Below are 27,750 nucleotides of genomic sequence, written 5' to 3' on the forward strand. Positions count from 1 at the left end.
TTTAATTATTAATTTAGTTTCAAAATTTAATTTGTTTTAATCTTTTTTTCAATTAAGTTTCTAATTTAAAAAAAAGGCTCAATTGTATTTTTATTTTGTAAAGTTGTTTTAATTTTTTTTTCAATTAAGTTTCTAATTTAAAAATTTGAGTTTTTATTTTGTAAAGAAAATTCAATGTAACTTATTTTATTAAATTGATATTAACACTGATTAAAAGTGTTACATATTAAAATTTAGATCAAGTGTTAAAATTCCGTTATCATCTAACTTTGAACTTCTTTAATTTTGACTTGTAATCCTTCAAAGTAAAAAGATAACCTAGAGTTTGACACAAAATATTTAAATTTTGATGTATGACATTTTAAATGACATTAATTTCAATATAATTAAATGAGTCACGTTGATTTTTTTTATATATAAAACTAAAAACAATACAAATATATAAATTAAAAAATTAAATATAAAAATCAAATTAGTTTAATGAATATAAAATTTTTGTTTATCTCTATTCAAATTGGATAATGGATATACCCACTAATACTTAAACAGATTTATTATTCTAAATTTTAATTAAATAATTTTTTATAAAAAATAAAAATCATAATATGATTAAGGATTGAATGTCAAATGATACAAATTGTATTTATAATTGTATTCATATTAAATAATAAATAGATAAATATCTCCAATAATTATAAAAATATATAATAATTAAACACGAGTCTTATAAATAAGTTACCAAATTAAAAATCATAAGAAGTTAATAAAATAGTTTTAAAATACCAAATAAATTAAAAATATTTTATTAATATAAATCACAAAGGAATGTTGAAAAGCTAACCAGACATATTAATATGTTTACCATGTAGTCAATTTAAAAAAATCAAATATTATTCATATTTTATATATACAATAATTTTCCATCAAAATCAAAACCTGAATTCAAATAATAGGGGAAGAAATTGATTTAACATTCTACTTTCATCAACCAAAACTATTAACAAAAGGTGGTGACTTTAGCAATTCCCTAAAAGTTATTAACTTTAATTAGCATTCCAAAGACATTTAATTATTCTGTTTTGTTCTTTTTCAAGCACATTTCCACCCAATAAATCATCCCTTTTCTTAGGTCCCTTGATATTCTTGTCATGGAGTTTGTGCACCATAATGAGAAAGGAATTGTAAAAGTCTACAAAAGCAATGCAATTAGGGCTATATTCATTTTATTTTGTTTTCTATTAAATGATTGGTCTGCAAAATTCCTTTTGAATGAGTATTTTAAGGTGTATGCTCTCACCAGTTTCATTTCAGGGCACATTTATGAGCAGAAGCCAAACGATGACGTACACCCTAAGTCATGTCTCACTAATATTTTCCAAGAACATAGTCTGATGCCTAAATCCTTAGGGGAAAACAGTCCTTATAATATTAGGACGTTTTGCAAAAGGTCGTTTTTTATTTTTATAATTTGCAAGAAAAATAAACTGTTTATTTCATGATAATATTTTCAAAAGATTTTGATCTTTATGCACTGTGGGATATCGGTGTATAGACCAGAATACTCTTCTCAGATTTATTATGTTATTTATAGTTTTAAATTTTTTTTCTTTGAGTTTATTGTGTATTTGTCTCTATTATTTTTTCTTCAACTTCCATTTATTCTTGTTAGTATGTGTAATATTCTAATAAATATAGTATAATACTATAAAAGGAAATTAACATGTAATAATATGATAGAACAATTAATAAGCTTACAATAAGAATACTGAGAGAAAATTTTAAAATTTTGAACACTTAAAGTTATATAAAGAGTGAAAAGTTTGATACAAAAGGTGTCAACAAACCGAAATGATTTGTGAACTAACACCAAGCTGAATAGTATTACAAAACCTATATAAATTGAATGGAGTTAAAAAAGAGAACTAATACTATTGACCGAACAGTTGAATACTAAACTTCGAGAGTCTCTTCCTCCAATGCTTCTTCCAATGAGCACTCGTCCCCTTTTGCTCATATCCATAGGATGATCATTGCAACAGGAAATAAGACCGAACGGGCAAACAAAGATAAGACAGAAGAAAAGGGTAAGTTTATGTAATTTAATTAATCATAATCTCATACAGATTCATTTATCGTACAACAATCATATATGCATTTCAAATGTAACCAAAACAAAGTATACATGCATTGACCGACCACTGACTTGACTCGTTCGGATTGTATGAATTATGTAACTACGACGTTTGTGAGAATGAGTAAACCAATACCCCGAGGCTAAAGGACCTCTTGTCATTCCCACACATGAGTTACTCTTCTCTATGTGAGAATGAGTAATCACGAAATATTAGGATAAATGCCAGCTAAGCTTTGACCACATTCATACTTTACCATTTCATAACCATTCATGAGATATTCCTCCTTGGAATTCTCTTCCACATCCATATTATTCAATTCATATCACTTTTCAATATCATCATATTTAACTATCAATTCAATCAAACCGAATAGCACCAATAAAATCCCTGTTATGAACAAGACCAAAAGAAATAACCCTCCTTAGGAACAAACATGACTGAACATTATTTGCACAGCCTAGGCTGGCACTAAGACTTAGGCCAAACACCATTTATTGAGACCAAACACTGTTTAACGCTGAATTATCATAGCAAACTAAATACTACGAAGACACCGATTGCTAGTATGAGACCGAGCACTGAAGACACCGGGTACTAGTGTAAGACCGAACACTCTAAGATGATAGAAACATATACTTAAGGCTGACTACTACAATATCCTAACATCTATTCACATCCTGAAGACGATTGGAGTATTAATGTCTTAACTTATCTGAATACCTTGATAGGCTGACTATTAAATAGAAAGTCTAAATTTATACTTAAACCTAATGCTTATTTTCAAACATACCAATAGAAGATCGATTGGTCATCAACTGCAATTCTCTACATAAAGAGAATTTAGTCAATACCGAACACACCAAGGTAAAGCCGAATGGTCACGAATGACTCTCGATGGCAATTAACAGAATTTTGCAAAAGACTACAAAATTAAGATCATAACCTATTACTACCCAGTTCATGTCATTTCTGAATTATCAATGCATACATTCGAACATCCAATAACACCAAGATCACATATCCATCAAATAATCAAACAAAACATCATTCAAACATACATTAATTCAAAACAGAGAATCATAATTAAATTAAATAAGCTTCCCTTACCTCGAATCCAAGTATTTCTACCCTTCCATGGTTGTCTTAAGTCCCAAGCAACTTCTAAGGAGTCCTACAACTTCTGATTGGTGAAAAGAAACCAATCACAACATCAGGAACCAAAAACAGATTTAGGGAAGAACTAGATGGACACATGCAAGCCAAACATTGCTTGCATGCATCAGAAAATGCATGGACAAAGAGAATTCTATCTTACCAAATCCAGTACAACAACTTGTTCGGTGCAAAAGAAAGCTCTTGACACCATGAATGCTTAGACGGTGGCTGATTGGTGATCGGATGAAGAAAAAGGTTGGAATTTGTAGAGAGAAGAAGGAGAATTGTAGAGAGAAGGAGAAGAAAATGAAGTTCTGAAATTTGGAGAAGAAGAGTGCAAGCATAAGTGGCACCAGATTTTTAAAATCCTGGCTTAAATACTACCGTCAAAACTCTTACGGTCCACTCATCTATGCACATTTGGATCCCACTTTCTGAGCTTCATTTCCCTCACACCTATACATGGCTTCCACTGTGTTGGGGAATTTAATGGCCCTGAAAGTATGTAAATGTTATTTTTATAAGAATTAGTTTTAAACATGTGATTTGTGTCTAAGATTTTGTATTTATTTGTATTTTTACTAAAATAATTTTAAAAATTTCTAAAAAATAATAAATATTTTCAAGTTTATAATTAAAGTTTGAATATCATTAATATGAAAAATGATTTATAAGTTTAAAAAGTCAACATGTGTGTGTAAAAACATAAATACTAAATTTGGTAAAAATACATACATGGATAAAAATATAAAGTAGATTCCTTAAAAATATAAAAATATGTATGGGTATGTAAAGTAGACTCACTAAAAATACAAATCAGTGTATGAATAAATTAGTGTAATGTGTATTGTTAGATTTATATAATCAGTGCATTGGTCAAGTAGTTTAATATGTGTTGCTAAACTTTTCTAATCTACATAAACAAATTCGTCTAGTGTGCAGACTCTCTAATCAGTACATAGTCAAATTCGTCAAGTATATATTGCAAGAATCGATTAATAAGATAATAGATAGAGTCGTCTAATATGTATTAATAAACTCGTCTAATATGTATAGGATCATATTCATCTAATGTATACCGTTATACTTCTATAATTAATGTATGAGCAGACTCACCTTATATACATTGCAAGATTCATCTAATTAGTGTGTGGATAAACTCATCGTGTATTCTTAAATTCATCTAATTAGTTTATGGAATGACTCGTGTAATGTTTTTTCTTATACTCGTCTAATCAACATATAAACAAACTCGTTTAATGTATATTGTTAGACTTGTCTAATGTTTTTCGCTATACTCGTGTAATTAGTGTATGAATAAACTTATCTAATGAGTGATGCAAAATTTATCTAATTAGTTAACAAATATACTTGTCTAATATGTATTAACATACCCCTTTAATTTTTGTGTGGAAAATTTTATCTAATGTATATTGTTAAAGTCATCTAATAAATATATGAATTGTTCATCTAACGTGTATTGTTAAACTCCTTTAATTAATACATCAATAGACTAGTCTAATTGTTTGCTATACTCATCTAATCAATATATTTCTCTAGGCTTGTTTAATAATTTCTTTTTTATTCTTGTTTGATCGATGTATGGAATGACTTATCCAATATTTTTTGTTATAATCATCTAGTTAGTGTATGGATAGTTTTGTCTAATGTATGTTGCTAAACTTGTGTAATTTTTTTGTTATATTTGTATAATCAGTACTTGTTTATTGTGTATTGTCCGATTTGTTTCATTAATGCTTTGACAAACTCGTCTAATATGTATTATTAGACTTGTCTAATCGATATATGGACACACTCATGTAACTTATATTGTTAAACTCTTATAACCAATGTATATTTAGATTTGTGTAATAAAGATAGCAAAAATGTAAAATAGATTCTCTTAAAATATAAATGATAGACATAAATATATGGATTAGACTCACTAAAATTACAAAATAGTGTATGAATAAACTGGTTTTGTGTGTGATGTTAGATTCATCTAATTACTTTATTGAAAAACTCTTTTAAGAATGGAAAAAATAGTATAAAAATATATTTTTAGTTTTTGGACAAATTAGTTTAAAATTAAAATAAATAGATAAATGAGTAAATTAACTTCCTCATATATCAATTTAAAAATAAATCAAATGAATACAATCGTGAAATAACTTTTTTGAGAGACAATATTTTATGACATTGTAAATAATTCATATTAATAATAAATATATATAATTTTAATAATATTATTTTAAGAAATAAAAGTGAAGTATATTTTTAAAATTTTATTTTATTAAATGATCAAATAATTAAAAATTATAAAAAATAAAAATTATATATATATATATATATATAATAAATTTAATATTTTAAATATTTGTTATGTTTAATGTAATTAGAAATTTAAAAAGATAAAATTAAAAAAAAACTATTATAATTTTTTTTTTCTATTTTAAGACAAATAAATTCAAAATTAAAATAAATAGATAAAAGAATAAAATAGTTTCTATATACATGTAGCCGTAAAATAAATATAAAAACTAAGAATATTAAATGATTAAAAAATCAACTTTTTCACACCTGTCATTAAAATAAAGCGTGAGTGAAAAAATAAATTTCCTAATATAACTTTTATATTATAATAGGTTAAGAAGTTTTTTTACTCTTTTCATTCTAATTAACATTTACTATTTCATAATTATTTTCTTCCGATTTAAAACAATAAATTCATGCATGAGAATATACTTAATAAAATAGTAATTGATGTAGTAATGAACTTTGTAAATAATAAATAAAACCAAAAAATTTATAATAAAATTATAATAGTTAGAAAGAAAGCGATGGAAGATTTTCATTTTCAGTTTTATTATTATTATTGTTGTTAATGTTGATTCTTCCTCTTCCACTTGTTCTCTGAAATCAGTTTAAAAAAAAAATTTGTTATATAACTATAAATGTTTGGAAAGTGTTTGTTTGACACGGTTTATGAAAAAAATATTCATTTCACACTATGTTTAATAATATTATAATATAATTAAGATTTTAAATTACAAAAATAATATAAATATAATTAAAATATTATTATTTATCCGTGTAAGATGAATGTTTTTGTCTTTTTGTCCGTGTCAATGCTGTCCTAAATTTTAAAGACTAGTTTGATTCTCTTATTTTAAAAACTATTTCTAAACAGCTTTTTACAACCCAACTAATAATTAATTTCTCATAATTTTTTTAAAGTTTTAAAAATCGTTCCCAGAAAACGTCTTAAAACCAAACAAAACCCAGAAACAACTGTTCTTATCTTCTTTTTAGATTTCCACCTTATTCAATATCTACCTAAATTTCACGTTATATTTAGTTGCATTTTAAAATGTAATTTAAATAGAAATAAAAAACTCTAGCACAACCCAATCAAGTAATGACTAATTTCTTATCCATGTTAAATTTATATTTCATTAAAATATATGTATTTTAAAATATTTATGTTTTCATATTATATATATATATATACACCTATTTATTTATATATTTTTAAAGTAATATATTTTTACTACTTAATAAATTTAATTATGTTAAATATATTTTATTATTTTTTAAAAAAAATTAAAATTAAATATTTATTTATCTACTTTATATATATATATATATTTATATTAATTTCTAAACATATTTTTAGAATGTATTTTTGTAAAAAAAACAATTTATCTAATTTTTTATTTGTCTAATTAATTATATATAATATGATTAATTTTAATTTCTTCTAATTATTTATTTTTAATTAATTAAAAATCAAGGAAATGAAAACAATACATACAACTTTTCTAAGGAGTAATTAAAACTATAGTATTTCAGTAAATATAAAATAGAGTGCTGAAGAAATAAAATTAAAAATTGTGTATGTAGTAAAAAATTCTCATAATTTTAGCACACTGAAATTCAAGAATAAATACACCATTTAAAGAAGCTTTTCATCTCCCTTTCCATTTGCTTCTCTCTAATCTCTTTCCCTTCACATTCCACCAAAACTTTCAAACACTCCACAAAGTTAGCCTCTCCAATCCTGCCTCATGGAGCGACTTGAGGCTGATATGTCGTCTTTGTCGGAACTTGATTCTTACTATGGAAAGTAAGAACTGCAACATACATCCATATATACTACGCTTTTAACATCTTTTTTTATTGTTTCTTTTACTCCATTGTAATGTTTGCATGCTCATGAGAATAAGTAGTGATCTTCAACCCGATAAGTTTTTTTCATTCACTGTGTATTTGTGTTTTGGTTCAGAATGGAAGCATGTTGATTGATGTTGTTTTTGCAATTGTTTTACGTAGAGTTGAGAAGAATGTCACAAGTGTGGCACCAAAGAAGACAACTTGTTCTTCAACAGAAGAGGATGACGATAAGTACAGCTTTTTAGACATTGTTTTCTCTTGGAAACTTAAGGATGCTCTGAATGAAGATCTTTACAAAAACAAGGTTCTTTTTCCTCTCACTCAAAGGAAAAATCTTTGTCAAAATCTCATTCATATGTAACCTTCTCCGTTTCTTTTCAAGCTTTTGTTGATGTTTTTTCATAATATGTTTCTTCGTTGAATTTGGATTTGTTTTACGTACTACTTATTCATACTTACCTTTTTAACTCATTGAAAAATACTTATGTGTTATTAAATTGAAAGTGTTTCAAAAAAATTACGAGGGAAGATTTTAAAAGCAGCATATTTTTACTGGTGGAAATTAACAATACTGTGGAAATTAAACCTTTTTCTCGCAGGTACAAAAAATACCAAATACATTTGAATCAGTATCTAGTTACTTGAACTCCTTCATCACTCCATTGATCGAGGAAACACACTCTGATCTTTGTTCAAGCTTGAAGGGTGTATCTCATGCCCGTTTATGTGAAATCAAGAAGGTCGAGAGGGCCAAGTTTTTTAGACCTAACAAAGACCTGTTTTATCTGATAACGTTGAAAAATATATCTGATGAAATAGAAGATGGGGAGGAAGAAAAAGGTGGCAAATATGTTCCTGAGTCAGGAGATCTATTTGTTTTAACAGATGTTAAACCCAGAAGAACTGATGACCTGAATAGACCTGGAAGATTCTACCATATTGTTTATGTGTGTGGCCCGAAAGAATCAGATACCGAAGAAATACTAATACTGTCATCCAAGATAATGGAAATGGATATTCTAAATGAATTTGGGAGGATCAAATCACAAAAACTATATGCTGTATTTCTGATGAACCTGACCACAAATAATCGTATTTGGAAAGCACTACACTCACTGTCGATGGATTACGATGCGGACATCATTAAGCAGGTGTTGCAGCCAGAACTACACGTAAGATTCACTATATCATCTTTAATTATAATGTTCTATTTCCTAATGACATAGTGTTCTACATATGTAGTTTTATACAGCTAAGTATTCCCTTTGAAAGGACAACATTTAAGGTTTGTTCTTAGTGTTGTTTCTCTTGCAAGTGTTAGTGAGACGACTTTCTGTTGGATTAAATTTGAACCAAATCTGTCTTAAAGTAAAACGTTAATTAACACTTAAAGTAACTACAATTTTAGTGATCAAGTGGGCAGATAAATCATTATTGTTTAACTTCAAAAACACTTAGTTTCTCAATGCCTAATTTATACTTTTCAGGGTGGAGGAACATGCGAAAATTGCGAGTCTGAAGAAAAGAAAAAACTTCATGGTATCACTGCACGTTGTCTACTACAAAATCAAAATCTAAATGATTCCCAAGAGAAAGCTGTATCAAGCTGTGTTGGTATGATAAAATGTGACCACAGTGATATCAAGCTAATATGGGGCCCTCCTGGAACTGGGAAAACAAAGACACTTGCTTGCTTGCTGTTTTGTCTACTAAAGTTAAAACACAGATCGCTGGCTTGTGCTCCAACTAACACTGCTATTGTGCAAGTGGCTGCTCGTTTGCATGGATTATTTCAAGGTTCAGTTGAGTATAAAAGTTATGGTTTAGGTGACATAGTTCTAATGGGCAATAAATCGAGGGTGAAATTAGATTCTTCTCCGGGCCTTAAGGATGTATTTCTTGATCATCGTGTGCAAAATCTTGGGAAGTGCCTTTCTTCATTGTCAGGTTGGAAGCATACTGTGGATTCAATGATCCATTTACTTGAGGATCCTAGTAAAGAATACTCCTTATATAAGAAAGAAAAGGGTGCTATGTCGTTGGAAGATTATGTCACGTTGAAAGACATTGGTGTAGCTTCTGCTTATAGTGCATACAAGGAAAGATGGACGATTTTTGGCTTCATGACCTTTGAGGAGTATGTAAAGAAGAACCGGAAGGACATTTACGACCGATTTCTTACGGAACAAGAAAAGATAAGTATCTTGACCAATCAGCAATTTATAAAGCAAACTTTTGAGGATTTAAGAAAGAAGCTCGAGTTCTGTATGCAAACTTTGTATACACACTTGCCTACATCTTTCATTTCAAGAGAACAGGTGAAGAATATGATTGAAGTCACGGATTTGTTAGCTTCTGTTGAGAAAAGATTGAAGGTAACTCTTGATGGTTATGGAGAAAGAAGCATCGGTCCTGAATGCTTCGGATCATCAGGCACAATGTGCCTTAACTCACTTAGATTACTTTCCGAATCAGTTTCCCTTCCTGATATTTCAGAAAGAGGTGGAGTAGAAAAGTTTTGCTTAATGAATGCATGCATAATTTTATGTACTGCTTCAGGTTCTATTAAACTGTATACAGAAGGGATGAGTAAAATAAAATTTTTAGTGATTGATGAAGCAGCTCAGCTTAAAGAATGCGAATCTGCTATTCCGTTAAGGCTTCCAGGCCTAAAGCATTGCATTCTAATCGGTGATGAGAAACAACTTCCCGCATTGGTCAAAAGCAAGGTAATTTAGCTGAGTTGTGCTATTTTTTATCATTGTTAAAAAAATGAAATTAGATATCTAATATATGAAACATTATTATATTATTAGATTGCTGAAAATGCTGACTTTGGAAGGAGTTTGTTCGAGAGGCTTGTACGTTTGGGATACGAGAAACATATGCTAAATTTTCAGTATAGAATGCACCCATCTATTAGTTTGTTTCCATGCAAAGAGTTCTACGGTGGGTTAATTTATGATGGCCCCAATGTCGTGCAAAGTAGTTACGGTAAGAGATTCATGGAGGGAGAGATGTATGGATCTTTTTCTTTTATTAACGTATCAAAGGGTAAAGAGCATTTTGGTCGTGGAGGTTTTAGTTCAAAGAACATGGTTGAAGCTGCTGCAATTTCTGAGATTGTTGGAAGCCTTAAAGAAGGTTATTATTATCTCTCTAATTTTCAGGGTGCTATAATGTGTTGTGTAATGGCTGTTTTCTATAAAGATATCTCTCTCTATATATAGTTTTGAATGTGCTATACTGATTCATATCTTAATTGTATTCTGATTTTTGGCAGAGTTTATGAGGTCAAAGAAAAAGGTTAGCATTGGAATTATATCTCCATACAATGCACAAGTGTATGAGATTCAGGACAAAATTAAGCAGTACAGTTGCACTTCTCATCCTGGCTTCACTGTTAGCGTTCGTTCTGTGGATGGTTTTCAGGGAGGTGAAGAAGATATCATAATAATTTCAACTGTAAGGTCTAATGGGAGTGGAAAAGTGGGTTTTCTTACCAATGCACAAAGAGCAAATGTTGCTTTGACTAGGGCTAGGTATGGTACTCGAATATTCTGCTAAATCTTACTCTTTTTTTTTTCTGAGTTACAAATAGGTAATGATAAATTTATAAGAGTGTTTTTAATGCAGATATTGCCTTTGGGTAGTAGGAAATGCAGCTACTTTAGTGAGCAGTGACTCTGTATGGAGAAAGCTTGTTCTGGATGCAAAGACTAGAGGTTGTTTTTATAATGCTGATGATGACAAGAGATTGGTTGAAGCTATTGACATGGCTGCATTTGAGCTTGATATGCTAGAAGAATCTGATTCACGCTTTAAGAAACTGAGTATAGGTGATAATAAATTGCCTATCAAATTCTCCAAGTGAGTCCCTATATCTTCATAATTTCACGTATTCATTCATTAGTAAGTCAAATAAATACTTGAGTGTGGAATGGCTTCAAAAAGCTTTTTTCTTCTCTATTTACATGCTGCATCTTTTATGAATTTGGTATTTGGTTTCAATGTTAGTTTATACTTGGTTTTGTTCAGCTTTGTTTTCTTCTTTTTGTGACAGACCCCGAAAATCAAGGCGGTGAGATCAGGAGTTTCAGGATTTTGACGTTGCTACTCGTTCTATAGAAAAAACCAAATTGTTGAATTGCAGACAGAGTTATTGACAATGTAATTGTCAATTTTTTTCATTTCTGCATAACAGACATATCTTTCAGATATTTGGTGTCGATATTTTGATCATTTACTACATCGATTATGCTCTTTGCATGGTGCTTTTGTCTATATCCCCGGCAAAGATAATGGAAAAGCTTCACTGCTACAAATATATATTTGGAAAAGGAAAAACTTCTTTTAACCACACTTTTTTAACAATTTTTTTGACAATGCATGCGTGTGAGCTTATAATTCATTCGTTTTAAATATTTTTTAAATATAAATTCAAATAGACCAATAAAAAGAAGACTTGTATCCTGTTATAAAAAAAGTTGTAAAAAAAGTATTATCAAAATATTATTATTCTTTGAAAAAAGGTTGATTGGCACCTATTATTATTATTTTACAATTTTTATTGAAATAAAACGGTCTTAACCAAGAAAACTTTTTGTATTTATAAAGAAAAAGAAAGAAAAAAAATTATTTTATAAAACTAAATTAAACTTAAATTTTATATTTTGATATGCACGGTGTTATAAAGAGAAATGATAAGAAATCTTGAGCGTCCGAACTTTATTTTCATGCTGAATAAAATTTATTATAAATTGTTCTGCTAATTGTTGATAGGTCATATATTCCCCAAAATTCTAGATTAATGTAGAAGATGGTAAACCATAAGCAATTTTTAATATTTTCATAGAGGCAAATGTTTGGCGTTGGAGTTAAATAAGAATTTAATAACATTTCCTCCAATAACCAAATACATGTACATCTTCCTCAAAACTTTACTTTGCAAATCATTATCCAATAATTATTCCTCTAAAACACTAACATTGGTACTAGAACAACGTTTGATTATTTACTGTATTTATCTATAACAAAATTAATTAGTTAAATTGGAGCATGTAAAGAAATCTAAAAAAGAAATTTGTAATTTCTATTCTTAATAAATGTAATGTAATTATTATTACGATTGAATTAATATCAATCTATCTTAATAGGATTCTTTAAGTATAAGAGTAAACATTGAAAAGTATAATGAAATGTTTGTGTCTTGTAATCAAAGGTCAAATCATGATTTTGGAGATAAAATGGTGAAAAGAAGATTAGAGAAATTTTTGAAGATTACAAATCTTTTTATTCAGTCTTTAAAGAGAAGGAATAATTTTAATTCAATCATTTTAATAAGAAGGGGTGTTTCATCTTACATCTCCAATATCTCATCTGTAACTCTGAAAATTATCATTTTAACCTTCTGACATTTAATATGTCACTTTTAATTTTTAAAAATTTTACTAGATGTTTTATCCAACACTTTATCCTTCCTACACTTTTAATTTTTATAAAAAAATTTCTTTCTTAATCTTAATAAATATTTTTTTAATTTTTTTCCTTTTTAATAAGATTAACCATATACTCTTTAACACTGTATCCTTCTAACGAATTTTTTTCATTAAATTTAGATAAAGTTTACTGAGGTTTTGTTAGAAAAAGTAAATGTAGCACCTAAAAATAAGAAAGAAGCATGTGAAGTTACAACTATGTACTTGAAAGTTACATGTGTTACTTAGAAATTCTCTGGAACTTCTCATATGTTCCATTTATCCACAATATATTTACACGTTTTTTCTTATTATAAAATATTTCTCGATTTCTTTTGAAATATTGTATATTCTAATATATTTACAAGTTTAAGTGTTTCTTAGTCTCCTGTTTTATTTTTTTTTTAGTCTATAGGTAATATCTCTTGGAATATTATTTTGATTTCTTCTTCCTTTTTCTTGTTGTGCTTCTTGTATTTATTCCCTGTGTTATATCTTCAACAAGTTCTTTATTGTCCTAATTTATATCACTTATATAAGTTTTTTTACTGAAATTACAATATTATTATTGTAAGAAATTTGAACATGTGAAGAAGAATTCTCATAAAAAACATAAAATAAAAAGCATCAAGCAAAGTTCATCTAGAACAAAATCACGAGCAACAACTTTTTTATGTTACTTGAGTTTCCAGTAAATAAACAAGTGGAACATGGCTCTTCGATAATGAATTCAATAATCAAATGGTTAAAGACAATATTGTCTTTAGTGATATCGACAATGTAAAATTGAAAGTTTTAATAGTAAATTATAGTCTAGACAAAAAAAGTTATGAGACTCATCAAAGGTGTCTTACTCAATCTTAATCTTAAAGATAATTTTTTTTTTATCTTAAGCTAAATGATAGAAAAAAATTATTGATAAGTGTTTAATTTACTTGATATATGTTTTAGACACTTAAACATATATTTGATATAATTTTAAGTAAATCAAACTCCTTTAATTTAGAGTTACAGAATGAGGTATTGAGAAACAAAAAAAAAAATAGAAATTGATGATTTGATTTTTTTTTTTTTTTGATTTGCTACAATTTTTCAATGAATTAAAGGATAATGTAACTGAGTATCGAATATCACGTTGAGCATTAAAAGGCGGTCAAACAAAAATTCAAATGTGACCTTTGTTGTTGAGTAACAATATTAATGTTAAGTCACAAGAAGAAACCTTCATAGCAAGAAAATCTCAAGCATCAAAATAAGGAGGTGAACCTTGAAGAAAACTCTTCATGGGAGGAAATCTGTAGTGTTGATTGCCAAAACAGAAACCCAAACCTGGAAAAAAACCCTCTATGGAAGGAAACTTATAAAATTGATCACCATAATTGGAGCTAGAGTTGTGTTGTATTTTTCTGCATACACATTTTAGCTTCTCTCTAGAACTACTTTTAGACACTCATTGTAATATTATTTGAGAGAGACTTGGGGGAGAGAGAGCAACTCCAAATGCTTGTAATCATATCCATTGTCATGAGCAATTGGACTCTCATTTGTGGGGGTTGAAAGTAGACTTTTCTGATTCTAAGTATTGGTATTAATTTTATATAAATTCAAGTGTTTTATTCAATGCTAGTGATTTGATTTGTGTTAATTGTTTTGATGAACTAATCACTTATCTTACTTCATCATGTTGTATTGAGTTGGGAAAGTGACATAAGTTAAGATCTAATCATATATCTAATTATGTTTGATGCTAGGAATAGATCCAACCGTTTTAGTTGAACATAGAATCATGTTCTTAATTTAAGAAGTCATTCAATCAAAAATTGAGAAATTACATTAAATCTAATATCCTTAGATTCTAAAGTCAAGGAGTCGATTTAAAATTAACTTAGTACTTTCATGAACACGGCTAAGAATAACAAATAATTAACAATACAGTATAGAAAGATGAATGAGGTTCAATCCCAACATTCCTATCAATATCATTTACATTAATCATTCACGAGTTATGTTTTAATATGCTAATCCAAATTACTATTTCATTACAAATTCAAATAGATTATAAATCATTATTTAATGCGAACAAATTTATATGAATATGATCTTGTGTTACATTTGAATCTAGTTTACCGAAAATTAAACTAACATTTGGAGTCGAACAATTACAATATTTACTTAAAAGGAAATGCATGTTTGGAGAAGAGAGATAGAATTTTTCATATTAGCTTTAATTATATTACTAATATTATTATGAAAGTCTTAATTGATTATATATGACATTGGCATTGAAGATTTGGTGACTCGAACACCTAAGCTTTGAAGTTGGAATAAGAGAAAAAAAAATAATACGAGGCCTACTAGACCTAAAGGAAAATGATGAAGCTTAGATGTCTTATCAGGAAACAACACAAATTTCCTTTTTCAACAAACAAAGCAGGTTAGCTTTAAAAATAATGAGAAACAACTTCCTTGTTCTAGCACAACAAAATCAAAAAGTTCAAGAAGTGGCAAATGATTTAAGTACACTTCATTCACCTACACAATAATAAAATTCTTCATTAGAGTCTACTCTTAGACAAGTAAGATCCTATAAGGATATACATGAAAAATGAAACATAACAATGTTTGACTCTAAGTTAGAGCTGTCAAAACGGGTAACCCGGCTCGATCCGGCCCACCACGGGTTGGTCACTTAGTAAGTCAATCCAATCCGGCTCATTTATTAGCGAGCCAGAAAAACTTGAACCCGACCTGACCCACCATGGATTGGTGGGTAAACGGGTTGGCTCACTAGCCCATTTAATTATATTTTTTTTAAAATAAAAAAAATACGAACTTTCTATAATTTAAATTTAAACAATTTTCACTCCCAAAAAAATTATGTTTAAGACAATTTTAAATAATAATAAAAAGTACAATATAATCCAAACGCCATTCAAAAACAAACACAAAAAACATATAAATAAGTTTTTTATATTCATAATTTTTTGTTATTGTTGTAACCCTTGACCCTTGTTCTTGTTGCCTCCAAATTCACTAATAAAGATTTTCCTAATATCAGAACAATTCTGAGAGTCAATAAAAAAATATTAGTAAAAAAAAAGAGAGAATCAGTATTCAACAACATCAACAAAAAATTAATAGTTTAATCTGTAACATAATTTCCCAAATTCAAAGATATCAAAAAAAGCTTGTTCAAATAATGTATACTCAAATTGTTTAAATAAAATGAAATCTGATACAAGCATGTCAGAACATGAAAAAATCATTCCATCTCCTCAAATCTCCCAGAACAAAAAACAAATTCGCAAACCCCTATTTTTGTCATTATAGGGTTTTTGAAAAAAAAAAGAAGAGAAATGAGAAAACAAAAATGTGGAGAAAAGAGAAGAAAAAAGGAAGGGTGTTTCACCTACTCCTTGAAGGATTTCAGTGAAGTGAGGGTGAAAGCACCGTAAAATGAGAGCAAGTACCGTGAGAGTGATTTGTGACAGTAGAGATTACTTTTTTGGTATAGACAATGAGTGAAGAAAATATTTTATTTTTTAGGGTTTCATAAATAAAATAATAAATTAAAAAAATAAAATTAGGTAGGTGGGCTGATGGGCTAACCCGGCTCACCACGGATTCAACCCGCATGAGTCATGTCTAAATGAGCCGGGTTGAAATCTGACCCGCATATAAATGAGTTGTATTTTTCAAATCCAACCCGACCCGAACCCGTGACAGCCCGAGTTGGCTCGCTGGTTGTGACCCATTTTGACGGTTCTACTCTAAGTGTTATAAAAAAAATAAGAAAAGGTGTGTATCAAGATAATGAATGAATTAATTAAGATAATTAAAAGAACAATACTTAGGAACTATAATAGATTGTCTGGATGGAAAATATATCATTGGACTTAAGTGAGTTTATAGAAAAGGTTCGGTCATGATGACATCATATAAAAAACAACGTAAGATTATTAAATAACGAATACTTACAACAACTTAATTGACTGTAATGAAACATTTCTTTCAATTGCTTACTTAGATAGAATTTTATAGAATATTATAGGTTTAATAATATGTAAGCAAAGATATTGAATATAAAATGTTAGAAACTAAGAAAATGTCAAATATGTTATAGATATTACTACTTCATCAATCATGGATTTCTGAAGAATAAAAGTGAATTAACACTAAATATCAATACTCAAGATGAGTATACCATTATTATTGTCTCTATATAAGTTGATAAAAAAAAACATGAAAATGAAATTAAAAAATACATAAGGAAAGCATTCAAGATGTTCAACCTTCAGTTTAGAAGTTAAACATAAAAAAGGAATGATAAACTTTCAAAAAATAATGTATTAAAAGTTTATTAAAAAAAGTTTAAGATGTATAATTGCACGTTTGTTGTTCATGCACTTGTATCAAGATGAAACACTATAAGATGACACATCAAAATATCATGTGTACTACAAGTCTTTTTCCAGGTTCATGCAAATACTTTGCGAAATTTATTTAAGAATAGCAATATAATTTCTTTATATTTAATAATTATTAGACAGGATGGATAAATAATATATCTTCTTGATAACTACGCAAAACTACTAATAGTACAGTATAACTTAGAAAAAAATTAAATCAATTGTAATATATAACTTCAGAAAAAAACCCGTGGACGGCAGGATTCGAACCTGCGCGGGCAGAGCCCACATGATTTCTAGTCATGCCCGATAACCACTCCGGCACGTCCACTTGATGTTTAGGGATTTACTTTTAAATTAAGATAATAAATATTATTAAGATATCTATAAAAGCTAAATTATTTTAATAATTGATTAAACGCATAATTCACTATAATTATAATAATTTTTATATTTTTTATATGTTAGGAAAGTCAAGAGAGATCAACAACTCGGTGAAAGAAAAAAATAATCAAAATTCAGTTGTTTTATAGTTTTATTTGGTTTAAAGTTAAATAGAAAAAATACTTCATTTGAAGTTGAAGTGATGATATAAGTTCCAAGTAGAAAGTTAAATATTGTGATTCTTTCAAATTTTCAATTATGAATGCTTCAAAATGTATGTGCTTATATGAACAGTCTCCTATGTCACACAATAAATCAAATCAAATGATTTTACAAACATAGTTATACTTATATGAATGATAGTTTTCCTAGTCAATTAGAAGACATAACAAGAAAAGAATGCAGCATAAGGAAAAAAAAAATATTGTCCACAAATAGTTGTGAAATTAGAATAAAAAATTTAACCAAGCCTTAGGTCTATTTTCAACTGGATCAATGACTTGAAGTTCCAACACATACATCTTACTATAAGCTATATAATTGTTCTCTGTGAAAATCTAAATGATGAAACAAATAATTAAAAATCTTTCACTAGTCATTAGATTTCCTTTGTGAAGATTTATATTTAACTTAAATTATTCCATCAAAATATTATCTTACAATAATCTTAGTTTAAATTTTTATATAATTTTTTGCAATACAATGCAAAAAAATGAGCCTAAAATACATTTAATTTAATTTAATTTATAGATATGCTAATGTTTATTAAAATTTATTATATAAATAAAATTATCAGTTTTAATAAAATCACATATGAATAAAATATATAGATAAATAATATATAAAAAATATTTCCTATTTAATTAATAGAATGAATAGTTGATTAAAATGACATTCATGTCTATTTTCTATATTTATTGTAGTAATTTTAATTTCTATAAACTAACTTATGTATTTTTTTTTCAATGTTATTTTAAAATGGATAAATAAAATTTTTGAAATTATGTTAAATTTAAATTTAATTTTTCAAATAATGTATCTACTTATAACATACAAATATCAAAATTATTTTTATATAATAAAATAAAAAAAATTAAATTTACTTTATCCCGAATATTATTACACTGAGTAACGTTTATGTGAAAAAAGTTAAAATATTTTTGTAATTAATTAATATATTTTAATTACTTATAAAATATTCAAATCAACTTTAATTATTTACATTTTTTGTTTAAAAATCATTTTTAGTTAGATATTTTTTACTGTTTATTACATAAATGTTTTGATTATTATAACCAAATTTGATGTATATTTTTAGAGAAAATATAAAAAAAAAATTCTTACATTTATTGAAAAAATATATTTTAAACATAAAAAAACCTGATTTTATAAAATAAATAATAATAAGAAGAAGAAACATACCAAAATGAATTAACTTTTTTACTAAAAAAACTAAATTAAAAAATTATTGAAAAATAATTTTCATTCCATATTTTATAATTTTAATTATAATTATTTTTTATAGTTATTTTTTCTTCTTTTTCATTAACTTTTTTTTCTTCTTCCTCAAATATTTTTAGTAAAGACATTTGAATTATATCAAATTTTGATTTATACCAAATACAAATAAAATATTTGAAATGTATTACAAATATTAGAGTTTTGATGTATAACTTCAAGATCTATTTATAATAGGAAAGTATTTGTCTATTATGACATTCCTCTTTCTTAAGGAGGAATTCATTGGTTTTGATGAGTAGTCATCAGATTGACTCACTTAATTGATAAGAGATATTATTAATAAAAGATAAAATACATATTTAGTAGCATAAAATATAGATTAACGTAGAAGTTTGACCTTTTGTTAGCATATTTATACTCTTACAATTCGAAGGTTACATAATCATAAGTCTAAATAGTAATCATCTTTAGTATTTTTTTTCTAAATTTTCACTAAAAGTTTTTTATTCTATTTGATCTAATTCTAATTCACTACCTTCATCTATTAGATTCTTTTGGCTCAGAATTAATTAAAACATTTAACAAACTTTATTTTAATTTTTCATCTTCTATTTAGTTTCTCTTTTATGCTACCTTGCAGCTATTGGCATAATTACCTGGCCTATCACATTTCCAACACACCTTGTCTTTTTTCTTTAATTTTTTTTTATTTGGGTTTTCTTGTAGCTTTTTTTTTCTATATTTTGATTATTTGTTTTATTGTGAAATTTTATATATGATTTTTTATAAGTCTTTTCTGGTCTCTTACTTTCTTTTTTCTTACACTTGGTACTCTAATAGGTTCCATGCCATATTGTTGACAGAATGTTCCTGTTTCTCTTTTATTAACCATACTTTCTTTTCTTAATTTATTTTTGTAATTTAAAATTTGTCCATACTTGTATTCTCGTTTCTACAACTATGTTATGTATTTGACTATAAGTTAGTATGTCATACGCTATTGGTTTACCATAATGTCTTTCTAAATTTATTTTTACCTTTTCTACAAACAATTTAGACAATCCAGCTAAAAATATTTCTTTCCAAAATCCAGCAAAACCATTTTCTCTTAAAGAGTTACTTTTGACAAAAAATCATCTTTATACCATCTATAATCTGATATTGTTGGACAATAAAGATTTGTTAATTGATTTGCGGACCTTTCTTTAAAAAAATTCGAATCTCCTACAAAGTTTTGAATTATTGAGTAAATTAATGTTGAGACTGCATCTTCTTGATTTGTTTCAGTTTTTACACTATTGTGAATTTTTAATTTATCTTGTTTTGTGTAGAGATTATCCCACCTATTAGAAGTGGGTTTTTTTTTTTCCTAACTCAGCCCCACAAAATCGGCTTGTAAGATGAGGTTTGCACCTCACTTATATATTATAATTTGGCCTTATCTCTAGTCGATGTGGTACTTCCAACACACCCCCTTCACGCCGAGGTATAGACATCTCGTGCGTGATAGTAGAAATTGGGTGGTCCAATAGCGGCCCGACAACGGGTGGAATAGAAACAGAAATGCCCACTTAGAACTCGCTAGGATAGGCTTTAACCATGGCTCTGATACCATATAGAAAGTATTTGAAATGAATTGATTTGATCATTGGATTACAACAGTATAAATATACAAATTGATAACCCAATTTGAAAGAGTTAAAAAGAAATAAACTCTACCAATTTAATATCAATCATAATAATTGATATTTTAATATCAATTATTATAATATCAATCATTGATATCAATCATAATAATTGATATTTTAATATCAATTATTATAATATCAATCATAATAAATGATATTTTAATATCAATTATTATAATATCAATCATAATAAATGATATTTAACACTAACAATTAAATTAAATAAAGGGAAAGTAAATATAAAAAAATTAGCTAATAAAGACTAATTATTACAATTTAAAACTAATTATTGTAATTGATACCACCAACCTTTTCATTGACCAGTGAATCCTTGCACAGTGACTATAGTGGCAAATTTGTCACTACAACCTTTAGTTTTATGGGCAGTAGTTGTCATGTCATTTGACATGTTATATTTAAATTAACTTGTTCACTAATTCCATCTAAATTCCATTCAATTATTTCATTTGGAGAGAAAACACTTTGTACCAATTCTCCTCTCTCTTCAAACTTCACATCAGCAATTGTAGGACGAGGACAATAATTTCTAAGTTTTGGATATGTTTTTAATTTATTGATTTCTAATGTCTTTATAGATGGTTTATTTAACTAATATAATCTCTTTTTCAATTATTCTATTTTTAAATTTGTATCGCTTTTTAATCTTAGTGAATCTAGTTCTTTCTGTGGTCTGTTGAATAACTTATATATTGGTTTTATAGGTTCTTTTGAACTATAAGGAGTTTCTTTTTGCATCTTATTTTCTATTCAGATTAATTGTTTTGACATAATAACTATATTGTATTTGAATAATTAAGTTGGGAATTTAATTTTTTAATATATTTTACTTGTCCAGGCTTATCTTCATTTTTAACATCTTTATATGGACTAACTTCTATTTTTATATCTTTTGCGGGTTGTATTATGATTTCTTGTTGTCGAGGATATTCTGATTCTATTATTTCATTATGATTCTTAAAGTTGTTAGTATGTTTGGCATTCTTAATATTTTTCTAGTTTTCATGTTACAAGACCACCTCTATTACCTAACTAACGGTCTTACTACCTCTCTTAGGCTTTACTATCCGGATCACTAGATTTAAGGGCTGACTAACGTATTAACACATCTTCGTGCTACACAAAGACTTTTGAAAGGATTAAGAAGTCTAAAGATCTCAACCTTAAGGGATTTTGGATTAAGATTCAAAGTAAACTTCTAGTAGTTAAGTCAAGCAACAAAATGACTGAACTCTTTCAACTTGTTATCTAAGTGTTTTATGTTACTTTTATACCAGACTACACAGTCTAGGCATATATTTTATGGTCTTCTAATAACAATTTATCATTTTGTGATATGTGTTTTGCCAATTTTTTTTTAAGCTTTCTAATTTGTTTTTTAATTTCTATGGTTGGGTTTAGGCTAAAGCTTGGACTCATCCCTGGGGTTGTAGTGGACGAACTACAAATCCAAAACCAAGAGGTAAATAGAAAGAAGGTAAATTAATAGAAGGCAAAGATAAAAACATAATAGAGCGGAAGCTGAAAATAGGAATACAAAGAGATTTGTAATAATGAAAATAGGTTAAAATACCTTTTTAGTCCCCAAGTTGGGGTGGGAATTTTCATTTTGTCCCCGGTTTCAAAAATGCGTCTATTTGGTCCCCATATTGCCAATTTTGAATGCAATTGATCCCTTCCGTTAAGTATACTGTAACGGCGTTAAGAGTTATCTTATGTGGCAATATGAGTTATCCAACGTGGAAAAAACCTATTTTTTACAACGACAGATGTGATAAAATCACTTTTAGGCTTTAAAAAAAGGAAAAAAGTAATTTGCCATCTCCTTATATTGATTTCGAACATGAACTGAAGTAGGTGAGCTGAAGAAGGTGATGTGAAGCAGATTTGGCTGAGGTGACAGAAGGAGGTACCTTGGGTATTTGAAAGAGCTTGGGAGAACTTGAGGTCAGGTCATATTTGTCCTTTGGGTGAAGTTCGTCCTCTGTTTTATGAAGTTATGTNTNAGGTGGGTGCCCTAACTTGGCTGTTTGGGATTGGGTTTTTGTTGTAGGTGTGGACCAAGCATAATCGTCTCCTTACTGGAAGCAATGTCGAATCAGTCTTCTAGTTGGTCATGGGGCAGCTGTCGTAGTGCTTCGTCTAGAGGAGCAATGGTTGGAAACCAGGTATGCTATTGTGGAGAGGGAGCTGTTTTAAGAGTCGCGAAAACTATGAAGAATGAGGGCAGGCATTTTTGGGGTTGCCCTAATTACAAGGTTTGATGTTTTGTTTTTGTTTGTGAATTTTGGGTACACTAGTTTGGTGTATGATGACATGATTTTGGTTGGTTCTTTGGCACAGCGGAGTAGAAACGAAGAAGTCAGAGGATGTAATTTCTTCAAATGGCGAACTGAAGAATATATAGATGAAAGGGATACTACAATTGCATGGCAAAGGAGAAAGATCAGTAGTTTGGAAAAGTCAGTGTTGCTTTATCAGAAAAGGGAGAAGGTGTTGTTGGGGTTGCTATGTGTGATGGGGATTGTTATCATCATCGTTGTTTGTCTTTTGTTTTAAAGTTGTAAAAGGTGTTGTTGGGTATGTTATTAGGAAGAAAGTTAGCAGATTTTTCAGCAATGTAGTTGTAATGATGAAGTTGTTGTTTAATGAAGAAGTTGTTATTGACATCTGCATGTTGTTTATTTAATTTGTTGTGTTTCTGTTATTGAAGAAGTGGTCTCCTTTGATGATGAAGAATTTATGACAATGACAGATTATAAGAGAAGGCAATATGGCTGTAACAATCTGAAATTTATCCAACTAAAGCAAAATGACAATGACAATTAAATCTAAATAACTCCATCAGATTATCCAAAACATGATCTGTCATTTAGTGCCAAAATACATATCCAAATACATGACTAATTATGCAAAACATGAGCTGTCATTGAGTCCAAAGCTCATATCCAGATTAACTACTTAACAAAATACAACCAAAAAGTAATGTGTTCAACTGACTGAGTTCAAAGCTCATGACAGATTAAGTACAAGAAGTGTAAATTACATCTCCAAAATACAAGATTCAACAGAAATGTGTTAACTAAAGTGCTGTGGTAGTTTGATCTTCAATAATGTGACTTTCTTGAGTAGGTTGTCCAACTTCTTGAGTAGCTTGAGTGGGGCCTGGTGTAGGTTGGTCAGTTGCTTGAGTTGCTTCAGTTGCTTGAGTGGGGTCTTGCTGCTCACTTGGTTGAGAAGGGTCTGTTGTAGGTGCTGGTTGTTGTTGTTGGGTTGCTTGAGGGCAATGTGGTCTTCTATGCCCTAGCTGTCTACAACAGCTACATCTCTTTGGGATTCCAGCTTGTCCAAGTTGTGTATCATCTCTCTTTTGCTCCCAGCTTTCCAGTCTTCTTTTTTTCTTTGGTCTACCCGNCAANACCCTATTTGGAGGTGGCAAAATATCAGGATATTCTGTCCTTTCCCATAGCTCAGGTCCATTTAGAGGGAATATTATTGGATGGTAAGTTTCCTCATAAGTGGAGGTTCTAAACCAATTTGGCAAGTAGTCTTCTGGAGTGATGTTTAAAAACCTCATGGCTGTGAGTGCATGGCAGCATGGGATCCCTGAGACAGTCCACTTCCTACAGCTACATTCTCTTTTCTGTACATCAACAACAACCTTTTCAGCAAGGTTGGAAGTATGCCGGATCTCAAATACTTGCATCCCAGACCAACTGCCAAAACAATAAAAATATGATTAAAAATAGCCCAATAACAAAGTGAGATTGTGATTAAAAATATTAAGCCATTACTTACTTAGGTATCCAGTATTGTGTCTTGTCTAGCTCCTTTTGAAGTCTTTTCTTAATTTTAGGACAAATGGGACCATCAAACTTTGTTATCTTCTCTCTATTGGCTGCCCACCTCTTCATTAGGTAGGTACGAATGTCCTCCAACATTGTTATGATTGGTTTTTCCCTTGCCTCTAAGATCACACTATTAAAACCCTCACACATGTTATTAACAAGTGTGTCACATGCAGGTCTTGCAGAGAATCTTGACCTAGACCAAAATCTTGAAAAAGTAAAAGTGTTTAACAATGTGGACAAGAAAGACAGATTCAAATAATATGAAAGAAAATAAAGAAATTAGATTTATTTACCTTGGTGGAATAGTAAACAAGTGTTTAAAGGCGTCTTCGTTGACATCCTTCATTTGTCTCATGATTGATTCCCATACTTGGGGGTTTGTAGCTGAGGCTGCCTTCCAAAGTAGTTGTCTAAGGTGAATGCCTGGATATTTTTTCCTAAAATTGGCATATATGTGCCTTACACAATAACGTTGGTCCACACCAGGCAATAGTTGTTGTAAAGCTAGTTTAAGTCCCTGCCAAATTAAAGAAAGGTCAGTATGATTCTTATAATGGGTGGTTCAACAAAGCATTTAAAGAAAGGTCAACATTCACTTACTTTCTGTTGATCTGACACAAAGGTACACCTTGAACATGATGCCCCACCTCCAAGATCATCAATTAATAGTTCTAAAAACCAAGTCCATGTATCCTTGTTCTCCACTTCAACCACAGCATACGCTAATGGACACATCTGATCATTACCATCTCTTGCCACAGCAGTTAGAAGCTCACCTCCATACTTACCTTTTAGAAAACAACCATCCATATGTATTATAGGCCGACAAGAAACAAAGCTGTCCTTACATGCTTTTAAACATACATATATTCTATTGAATATAACATGTTCACCAACTCCATCTACTTTCACTTGGACTGTTGACCCAGGATTTGATCTAAGTATTTCATGTGCATAGTCATACAGCCTTTCATATTGTTGTTTGAAACAACCCTCAATATTCGCTGTTGCCATTGCTTTTGCCTTTGTTGTTGTAGACCTAGACACACCAATGTTCCATTTTTGACAAAACTTAGAGTGCAGATTTTTCAGATTTAATTCAGGATTTGATTTCATGCTCTTCTCTAATTTCCCACTTAACCATTTGGAGGTAACTAGCCCAATGTTGAATTCCCTACTACATGTATGTCTATCTATGAGCTTTCTTAGTTGCCATGTACTCTGGCTACTCCTATAGCCACAATATGCATACCATGGACATTTGCCTTGTGATCCACAACACTTAACACATATTCTTCTTTTATCGTTTTTAAAAATCTTCAACTTCCTACCATTATGTATTCCATATGTTCTAACAGCATCAGTGAAATCAATTTTATTAGGGAAGTATGTTCCCAGCTGCCACTTATACTCTTTCATATTAGCAGGCTCTGAGAAGATCCCAAAATGTCCTTGGTTGGTTCTCTGTGTTTCTTCATCTGACCCATCACTTGCATAAATACTTCCACAACTTTCAGATTCCCACTCAGTATCAGATAAGCCCCTAGCCTGTTTATGGAACTTTGAGGTACTTCCACTACCTGTTCCCATTTCAAAAAAAATACTACCTTCGAGGTCTTGGTTTTGAACTTCTTCAGCTGCATGGAAGTATGGCCAACATTTCAAAATAGCTCCATCTGTCTATGTCTATCATTAAAGTACTTGTGTCCCCTCCACGATATCCGAATGATCCATCATTCAGAAACTTCCCCCCATGGTGAAACACCACCTCAACACCACAGTTTTCCATAATCTGTACTTATCAACTATTTATAACCCTATATAAAACTCAGTGTCAGACTTCACATGCATACAATATGACAAATTAATTGTATATATGACACGTTACTAACACGTGTAGGCATACAAAAGTCACACTTTGTGACACGCAATAACTATTTCACCTACAACAGCTTAAGTAATAAAGAAGCATGAAATAGAGCTTAAATAACAGCCACAGGTTCAACCTTACAAAAGACAACAAACACTACGCACTAATTTCGAACCAAAACCACTACACACAACACAAAAAGATCAACACACAACACAAAAAAATCAACAGTAAACAAGTACCCTAGGACCACTACATTTGCAACTTGGGACCACAACAGAATAAAGGTACCACAACACAGTAAAAGGGACCACAACAGAACATATGAAGGGGACAAGAAGACAAGATCCATGGGGGAAAGCAACTACATCAGAAAAAGTCCAAAAAAAACATCACCTTCAACTTGTTCGCTTCGAAGAAAGAGAACCTTTACGTGGATGAGCAATGTCTCCAACCTTTTCGCTCAGAAATCACCTTCCAGAACGGAGAACCAAAATTCGTCTTCAACGTCACCACCTCGTTGCTTCCAAACACTAAAAAAAACCTCCACTACAAAAGCCCTAATTTCCCAATCTCAGCCCTAATTAAAACATATATGTAATTTGCCTCTTCTGTTTGCCCTAATTAAAAAAAAAAACATATATGTAATTTGCCCAAATTTAAAACACATATGCTGCCCTTGACTGCCACGACAACAGTAGCTGCCACGTACCATGCACAGTCACTTAAATCTTAACGCCGTTACAGTATACTTAACGGAAGGGATCAATTGCATTCAAAATTGGCAATATGGGGACCAAATAGACGCATTTTTGAAACCGGGGACAAAATGAAAATTCCCACCCCAACTTGGGGACTAAAAAGGTATTTTAACCATGAAAATAAAATAAAACTTACAGTTTTCATCAAAGAAAGAACTTAGAGAAAGGAAATCTGCTCACATACTTATTTCTCACCACTAGAACCTCTGTCTTCTCTTCTCAAAGACTCATATTTATAAATACAATAGAGTACACTAGATATTACCTATTTTACAATAATATACCCTTTAACCTTTTACATTTTTATCCTTGCTTTTAAAATATCTTTTTTTTATCAAACTCCTCGTGATGAGCTTCTTATTTTCTTG

General features: G+C 29.4%; 2 protein-coding genes and 1 non-coding gene across 3 annotated transcripts; 1 reads left to right on the forward strand and 2 right to left on the reverse strand.

Moving 5' to 3' along the window:
* The first annotated feature begins 7,357 nt into the window (after positions 1 to 7,357).
* Positions 7,358 to 11,337, forward strand: LOC106763350 (probable helicase MAGATAMA 3). Its single transcript, XM_022782176.1, has 7 exons — positions 7,358 to 7,416; positions 7,623 to 7,767; positions 8,063 to 8,635; positions 8,951 to 10,192; positions 10,280 to 10,607; positions 10,747 to 11,005; positions 11,100 to 11,337. The coding sequence occupies exons 1-7, from the start codon at positions 7,358 to 7,360 to the stop codon at positions 11,335 to 11,337; spliced, it is 2,844 nt and encodes a 947-aa protein (XP_022637897.1).
* A 6,261-nt stretch (positions 11,338 to 17,598) lies between these two features.
* Positions 17,599 to 17,680, reverse strand: TRNAS-AGA. Its single transcript has one exon. It is a non-coding gene; the product is annotated as a tRNA-Ser (tRNA).
* A 6,302-nt stretch (positions 17,681 to 23,982) lies between these two features.
* LOC106763351 lies at positions 23,983 to 26,540 on the reverse strand. Its single transcript, XM_014647550.1, has 5 exons — positions 26,453 to 26,540; positions 25,352 to 26,388; positions 25,045 to 25,268; positions 24,699 to 24,944; positions 23,983 to 24,616 (listed from the first exon to the last, which is right to left on the reverse strand). The coding sequence occupies exons 1-5, from the start codon at positions 26,538 to 26,540 to the stop codon at positions 23,983 to 23,985; spliced, it is 2,229 nt and encodes a 742-aa protein (XP_014503036.1).
* Between the last annotated feature and the right edge of the window lie 1,210 nt (positions 26,541 to 27,750).

The sequence above is a fragment of the Vigna radiata genome, chromosome 6 (genome assembly GCF_000741045.1).
Source record: "Vigna radiata var. radiata cultivar VC1973A chromosome 6, Vradiata_ver6, whole genome shotgun sequence".
NCBI lineage: Eukaryota > Viridiplantae > Streptophyta > Magnoliopsida > Fabales > Fabaceae > Vigna > Vigna radiata.